The sequence below is a fragment of the Gracilinanus agilis genome, chromosome 6 (assembly GCF_016433145.1).
Source record: "Gracilinanus agilis isolate LMUSP501 chromosome 6, AgileGrace, whole genome shotgun sequence".
NCBI lineage: Eukaryota > Metazoa > Chordata > Mammalia > Didelphimorphia > Didelphidae > Gracilinanus > Gracilinanus agilis.
In genome coordinates, this window is record NC_058135.1 from 118,521,334 (window position 1) to 118,529,918 (window position 8,585).

The following is an 8,585-nucleotide window of genomic DNA, read 5'->3' on the forward strand; positions in this document are numbered from 1 at the left end:
GAGCGACAGTGTATATGCCACAGAGAGGTCTCTGTGTGCCATCTTTGGCATGTATGCCATAGGTTCACCATAATGGATCTAGGCATTTCCCTATAATTGTCAGTGGCAGAAGAGATGTTGACCTGCTTTGGTTGAGAGACCATTGATGTTATCAAGGCTCTACTACATTCCAGTTGTTTGGGTATATTGATTAAGTGATGCCAGTATAAAAAAATGGCAATGCTCTCTAAATTAATTTACAGATTGAATGCTAGGCCATTAAACTATCAAGATACTATTTTGCAGAACTAAAAACAACAAAATTCATTTGGGTGAACAAAAAGGGTCAAGAATCTCAAGGGGAAAATTTTAAAAAATATGACTAATGGGGGCTAACACATCAAATCTCAAAATATAGTATGTTGTAGACATCTTTAAAACTATTTGATAATGGCTAAAAATAGAAAAGTGGATAAATAGAAAAGATATGATAAGCAGGATTCAGTAGCAATCAAACAGAGTAATCTAGTCTATGGGAGACACAAAGAAACTAATTACCAAAGTAATAACTCACTATTCAACAATAATTGTTGGGAATATTAGAAACCAGTTTGGTAGAAATTAATTTTAGACCAACTTCATGTATCATATGCCACATTAAATGCCAAATGAATCCACAACCTAAAAAAAAAAAAAAGTTAAAGCAAAAAAAATTTAGAGGAAAATGGAAAGAAGTACCTTCATCACATGACTAAGAAAAGAATAACCATAAAGGAAAGACGAGACAATTTTGATTAGATAAAATTTAAAAGCTTTTGTATGGACAAAACTAGAGCAGTTAAAATTAGAAGAGGAGCTATTGATTAGGAACAATTTTCTCAGCAAATATCTTTGAGAAAAGTTTCATATATAAGATACATAGGGAATTGTTATAAACATATAAGAACATGAGCCATTCTTTAACCAATAAATGGTCAAAGAATATAAACAGTATTCAAAAGAAGAAAGGTAAGCTCTTAAGAATCATATGAAAGAGTCCTCCAACTTACAAATACTAAGAAAATGTAAATTAAGACACCTCTAAGGTTTCCACTCATACTTATGAATATGGTGGAGATGAATTTTTAAAAATCATATATGTTGAAAGGGCCAAGGGAAGACTTAACATACTTGGTAAAACTACAAATCGAGCCAACCACTCTGGAAAGCAATTATATTATATTAAGAAAATTACTAAATTGTATAAACCTTTTAATCCAGTAATACCACTTGTAAAAACCCCAAGGAGGTCAAATAAAGATAGAAAGGTCCTATGCATATAAAAATACTTATAGCAGTCCTCTCATAGTAGGAAAGAACTGGCAGTAAATTGCATTCCCTTTGATTAGGGAATGGCTGAATTCATTTAGACAGATGAGTGGAATGTAATGTAGAAAGTGAAGAATCTGAAGAATTCAGAGAAACTTGAAAGATACATATGAACCAATGAAGAATTAAGTAAGTAAAACCAGAAAAACAATTTACTTATTAACCATGATCATATAGAGGTGGCTAGGTGGCACAATGGATAGAATGCCAGACCTGAAGTCAGTCTGAGTCTAAATCTGGCCTCAGACATTTCCTAGTTGTGTGACTCTGGACTCCCATTGCCTAGCCCCTACCACTTTTCTATCTTAGAACCAATACCTAGTGTTGATTCTAAGATGGAAGGTAAGGGTTTAAAAAGAAAAGAACATCAATAAAATATTTAAAAGGAAAAAAGGGAGCTTAAAAAACTTGTAAGATGGTGAAGGAGCCAAAGTATATGTTCTCAAGAATTAATGAAAAAGAATGTGAAACATGAGAGGAACATAAGCCAAGTGCCAAAAAAACAAAAAAAGATCCTATGAGGTATTAGAAAGAGATCTAGAGTCAGAGGTCCAGGGTTCAGATTCCACCTCTAATTACTCCCTATATGACCTTGGACAAGTCATTTAACCACTCTAGGTTTCAGTTTCCTCATTGTCAAGTGAAAGGGTGAGATTAGATGGTACTTGGGATGCTTTCTAGGTCTTGATTTTTGAAACTATTATCTATTACTCTAAAGTTTTGAATATCAAGAGGACAGAAGAGAGGAAGGAGATACCACAGATGACATACATATATCTAAATTTATTAAACACAAATATAAATTGTGAAGTACCATTCTTTGTATTATGATCTCCTTAGCTTACTTATAGTCATCTATGCCAATTAGTGAGAGAAAATGTGTTTGAATTTCAATCTTGAATTTCTTAACAAAAGCCTGGACGTTTTCCAATAATGACATTTGTAATCAGACATATGGTCGCTTAAGCTTGCACATGATTATTCTTTACCACACAAATGCAGAATACCAATGTGCTAATTGTTCTTTCTGGTTTGTGGATTTTAGCACCTATTCAGTCTGGCATCTGAGCTGAATCTGAAAATCAACAAACCATCTCCCATCCCAGTACATTTATATAGCCTTCCCCTCATCCCTCAACTGAACTTCTCATCTCTGTCAGAATCTTGATTTTCTTTCAAGAAGAGCAGATGCCATTGGCTCCACAAAGCCTTCTCTGCTCCTTCCAGCTGAAAGTGAGCTCTCCTTACCTAAATATTTCTCTAACACTTTGGATTTCTTCTTTGTTCCCATCACACTTTATTTGTATAATGCTATTTGTATATGTTTCATATTCTTCCAAATGGATTAAAAATTCCATGAGAGCATTGACAGTCATCTTTTCCTCAGTATCCTTAGCACCAAGGACAGTAACATTCATAACAGACATTTAATAACAGTTGTTTATAGTCTTTCTCCACAACACATTTATATATACACCAAAATATATGCAGCTTATTTTCTTTTCACCAGGGGGTTAACTGAATTTTTGCTAAGTGGATTTCTGTTTATTTTACTATTTTAAATGCTTTCTAAAGGACACTTGGAAACAATTTTCAAGAGATGGCAAATGTGTTCCCTACCCTAAACTCACAAGCCAGGTTGATAAACAATTTCCTTCAAAAAACAAAACAAAGGAAAAAATAGATAATTGAGATAATATATGGAAAGCAAACCTTAAAGTATTACATAAATATTCCTAACAATAATAAGTATTATGTTAGTATATGAGAGTGCCTTGAGAAGCAGCACAGTATAGTGTAGAGAGAACTGGCTTAAAGTCAAGAAGGTGTAAGTTCAAGCCCTGTCTCTGACACATATTGGCCATTCTGGGTAAGTCAATGCTCTAGGCAATGTTCTGGGTTCCAGAAGTACTGATCTGGATCAGATGGAAAGTGTTCCACTTCTTCCTTCCTCTCCCATCTCAGCCCCAAATGAAGAGATTGTAGGTCTTAATCAACAACAGAAAAAACTCGTATACAGTAAGGGCTTAATATATATTTGTTGAATTTGTATAACCCAGTGGAAGTGCTTATTGGATCCAGGAGGGAGAAAGGAAGAGGGGAGGGAAAGAAAATGAATTATGGGAAAATGGGGAAAAATTTTTTTAAAAGACATATAAGTTCAATTTATAAAAAATAAAATAAAAATAAAAATAAAATGAACTAATATGTTTGTTGAATTGGCTGTGAGTCACTTTATATATAAGTAAATCATATCATTTCCTACCCTAATCAAAAGGGCGTACTTCCTTGATCCCCATCTCACTTACATTTCCATCGTGATTTGGGCAAGAAAGAGGTTTTCCTGCAGCCACAGCTGTGACTGTCTCCAGGATGGAAGACTCCTCAGTATTGCTGCCTGGTGTTCGCTGCAGCACATCCATCAGGTTTGTGATGAAGAAGTTGTTCTGGAGTGCTGAAACCCCTTTCTCTGGCAAAATGGAAGTCTGGCGGCACACAGGGCAAGACAGTGTTAAACTGTGTGCTGGGATGTAGTTCTGCAAACACCTAATAGAGGAAAAAATAATGACAAGGAAAAACCAGTATGACTATATGAACCCAAGTGAACTATGGTTATATAGACATTATGGTTATATAGGTATTCAAATACTTTATAATATTTATTTGTATTTATATTTTTATTATATTTATTTTTAAAATTCTTACTTTCTATTTTAGAATCAATACTAAGTTTGGATTCCAAGGCAGAAGAACAGTATGGGGTCAAGTGATTTGCCCAGGGTCACACAGTTAGGGAGTGCCTGAGGCCACATTTGAACTCAGGACCTCCCATCTCTAATTCATAGATACTTTTAATAATTAACCTTGCTCTACTAATAATAAGAAAGGGGAGGGAAGAAGAGAATAAGCATTTCTCTAATACTTCCCATATGCCAGGCACTATGCTAATTGCTTTTATAAATATTATTTCATTTGATCTTCAAAAGTGCTATTATCATCCCATTTTATAGATGAGGAAACGGAGCCAATCAGAGGTTAAGTGACTTGCTCACAGTGGCATAGCTGGGAGATGTCTTAAACTGAATCTGAACTTGAGTCTTCCTGATTGCAGGTCCAGTGCTTTCTCTATTGCCCTGCCAGATACCACCAAAGTAACAAAGCCCTTGAATGTTTGCAAAGTCACATATATAGATATAGATATAGATATAGATATAGATATAGATATAGATATAGATATAGATATAGATATATGTCTTCTCTCCCTCTTGAAATATATTTGTTGTGAAGGTCAAATGATATGCACACATAGATATACACCTCATTTGTATTTGTGAGGGAGGGGTTGCTAATTATGGCACTAATGAGAATTCTTTTCTTGCTTTACAAGAAGCAGTTATTTTATCACTTGCCTACCTTACAGGGTTGTTGTGAGGATAAATGAGAGAATATTTAGAAAAAGCACTTAGCACAGTGCCCAGGTCTGAGAAAGTCCTTTTACAAAGTACACATGGAAAGCTAGTTGTGGGATTTGCTGCTGTTATCTAACTAGGTTTGCATTGTTTAGAATGGCTCAGGACTCCCCAGGAAACCTGTGCTCAAATGTGGTCTCCCTCCTTCCCAGTGATAGTGAAGTACAATGGAGAGAACCCCAACTTTAAAAAAATTTTCTATTTTCTTTTCTTTTTAAATTGTTTTCCATGGTTACATGATTTTCTTATTGTCTCCCTCCACACTCCTGGAGCTGACAAGCAATTCCACTGGGTTATACCTATATTATCCCTCAAAGCCCATTTCCATATTATTCATTTTTATAACAGAAACCCAAAACTTTAAAACCCAAACCCCAAATCCTATACCCATAAAAAAAAGTATCAATCATATGTTTTTCTTCTGTGTTTCTACTCCCATAGTTCTTCCTCTAGATGTGGATAGTGTTCTTTCCCATAAGTCCCTTGGGAATGTCCTGGATCATTGCACTGCTTTTAGTAGCAAAGCCAATCACATTTGATCGTCCCACAATGCTTCTTCAGTTACTGTGTATAATGTTCTCCTGAGAACCCCAATTTTGAAAGCAGAAAACCTGACTTCTAATTGCCACATAGATTCCTATTCGTTTTGTGACCTTGGGCAAGTCACTTTCCACAGCTGTAAACTAAGATGGGAAAGTGGGGTTGGATTAGATGGGTCCCTGAGGCCACTTCTAGCTTTAGAGTTATTATTCTCTTAAACTAACTTTGTTACAAAAGACTGGAAAAAGTGGTGTTGCACAGCACAGTGTGGCAACACTACAGACCAGAATAACAATAATAAAAAATTCCCTGTCCATTCCTTGGCACTTGAAGCCTTCCAAAATAAACCAATTATCAGGACATTACACTCCGGCAAAGGCCAACATAAGCAAAATCTTTTGATGGAATGGATAACTTTGACAGACCTTAATTTACTAAAACCTATTTTTCTCTCTCTATAGTGGAAAGGAAAACTTTTTCAAATTATGTATATCCAATTACCATAAAAAATGCAGTTTTATTATAGTTAAATAAATGTTGTAAGAGGGGGAAAAAATCCTACCATACTAAAGAATGCCTAACTGCTGTGATAAAAAAAAGGAAGCTTGTTTGATAGTTGGAAATGTTCCCCAATAGAATATTTTTATGCTGGATTAATAATACAGCAAAAAGAGAGACGGAAAGAGGAAGGGAGAGAAGGGAGGAGGGAGAGAGGTGGAGAAGGGGGGGAAGAGAAAGAGAGAAAAAGAGAGCGAGAGCAAGAGATATTGATTGATTTTCTTCTTGATCTTCAGAATAGACAACCTAATTTTAGGGAATCTTTCCATTTGGATTGGGACCTCTCCATGCAAGACAGGCTAGCTTCAAAAAAGGGGAGGGGGTGGCACAGAAAAAGCTATGGGTGTCTTGAAGCAGTCTACAGAGGGATCATAAAACTGGCTTCCATGTTAAACTGCATATTTAGAAAATTCACAAACAGACTTTGTTGTTCATGTATGCCACATGAAAACAAAATCTCGGTGTATATAAAGGCTGAAGACTGAAAATTATCTTCTGAAGTATTTGTAAGGATTCAGGCCTGCCCTTTTGACCTTGAGCCTTTTACAAATACACAGATGTTTTCCTCTGATCTAGTCTGTGAGAGGAAGTAGCAGGTTTTGAATCGATCCTCACTAAGAAGTCCCCACATGGCAAATGTGGTTAGCAAAAGCATTTTCAAAGAGAACAAAGAGAAAAGAGAAAGAAAAAATGTAAAAGGTGGCGTGATGAGTGCCTCGCCCCCTTGTCAAAATAAATTGGTGGATGTTTGGTTGGTGTTCCTTAATTGCAATTATTTGAATAAAGCAAATAATTGGCAACTTATGATTATGGGACTAGATGTCTTAACTAGAGAACAAAAGCCTCATTGTCTAATGGGGTAACTGTAGAATTCTGGGAAAGCTCCTGGCTGCTGGAGGTTGAGGAAGGAGATTCTGTGTCCTGCCCTCATTGCCATATATCCAGAATGTTTGCTTACCTCTCACAGAAAGTGTGTAGACAGGGAAGTACCTTGGGGTTCTTGTAACGTTCCAGGCATATGCTGCAAATCAGAAACTGCTTGTCAATCTGCCGCACCACAGGACTGGGGATGTTAGAGCCTTCACTGGCCATCCTAGACCATTGGCATATGGGTCCTGATTCCTTTTACCCTGCACGATGCTGCTAGCACAGACAAAAATCAAAAGAGACAAAGAAAAGTATTTTTAAGTGACTTGGAAGTATCGTAGTCATCACTAGCATGCTTGTTTGAGACATGTTAGTACTTCAGAGATTTCATCAATATTGATCCTAATAGATCAAGATGGCTCCTGGAATCATAGTTCTAGATTTGGAAAGGTAAAGGTCTTCAAGTCCAGTCTTATCATTTTGCAGATCAGTAACTGAAGCCCAGAGAGGAAACTTGTACAAGGTCACAAGAATTTGAATCCATACCCTTTGACTTCAAATCTGGTACTTTTCTACTGTGCCATCTACCTCTCTTCCAAGAGAAAGGATGGAAACAAACATTCATTAAGTGCCTACTATATACCAGGCACCATGCTAAGTGCTTTACAAATACTCTTTCATTTGATTATCTCAATCTAGGAGGTAGGTACTATTATTACCCCCATTTTACAGATGGAAAAACTGAATTAGAGATAATGTCATGGTCACACAACTAGTAAGTATCTGAGGCTGGATTTGAACTCCAGCCTTCCTGACTTCTGGACTAGCATTCTGTTCACTGTATCACCTGGCTGTCAAGAAAATTTATCACTTGGAGGCCAAGCTCCGGGTGATGAGTCATCATGGACATAATGCTACTAATATCTGCAGAATCTTATTAAGGAGACTGGTGAGATATCCAAATTGCTAAATTATAATCCAAAGCTCATAAAACAGGAGGCCTATTGCTACAGGGCACAGAGAGTACCTTCTCTTGCTGATTATTTTATTTGTTTTCAAAATAATTTGATTTGGGGAAGCTCTCTGAAGTACTTAAAGACATTATATTTCCCTACCTTCCATTCTCTCATGCTTAGCTTAGAAAATGTTTGTGGAATTGAATGGGAAAATGTTGGCCATAGATCATCTTTGAAAGAATTACAATCTGAAATAATTACAAATAACTATTTCATGGGTCTCCTCAGAATGCATGTTTACCCTCTGCAGTAATTCAAATTAATAATGGGATTTTGACTTAGAAGGGACCTTCCTCTTCTTCCTCCTTTCTGTTAGTTGCTAATTCCAAACTTCCTCTTTCTCAAGTCAGGTCTCAAGAAAAGATCTGAAATTCATTTAAAATAGCCTTTAAATGACAGATAATAACTTGCAGTGTTAATTCTTCTAGGGTAATTTGCATCTTAAGGGATCAAAGTCTCAAGCTAAGGGAATGAAGGGAATGAAGGTCCTACAGTGAACATGAGGTTGCATTGTCCATTACACTCTATGTTGGGGTGGGGGGGAGAAGTGGGTAACAGGAGGATGTAGAGGGCCATTCCATTGCTCCAGAAATCTTATCAGTTTTCTAAGCACAATGATTTAGGTAATCTTGACCCCTAAAGTGAAGAGGAAGGAGGAAGCTGAGAGCTTGCAGTGATAATCAATAAATATCTATTAAGCACCTACTATATGCTAGACATTATGCTAAGTGCTAGAGATGCAAATAATGAGAAAAGTAGAATCTGGACCAGGAAATACTGTTGATTT

At 36.3% G+C, this 8,585-nt stretch overlaps 1 protein-coding gene across 4 annotated transcripts in view; it reads right to left on the bottom strand.

The window, feature by feature from the left end:
- Window positions 1-7,046, bottom strand: part of TRIM2 (tripartite motif containing 2) — a 55,606-nt gene extending 48,560 nt beyond the window's left edge. For all 4 annotated transcript variants that reach the window (XM_044682394.1, XM_044682393.1, XM_044682392.1 and 1 more), the window contains exons 1-2: window positions 6,874-7,046; window positions 3,657-3,894 (exon numbers count right to left, since the gene is read on the bottom strand). In XM_044682394.1, coding sequence (XP_044538329.1) covers window positions 3,657-3,894; window positions 6,874-7,007 — 372 coding nt within the window. In that variant the 5' untranslated portion in view covers window positions 7,008-7,046. The remainder of the gene's footprint in view (window positions 1-3,656; window positions 3,895-6,873) is intronic.
- Between the last annotated feature and the right edge of the window lie 1,539 nt (window positions 7,047-8,585).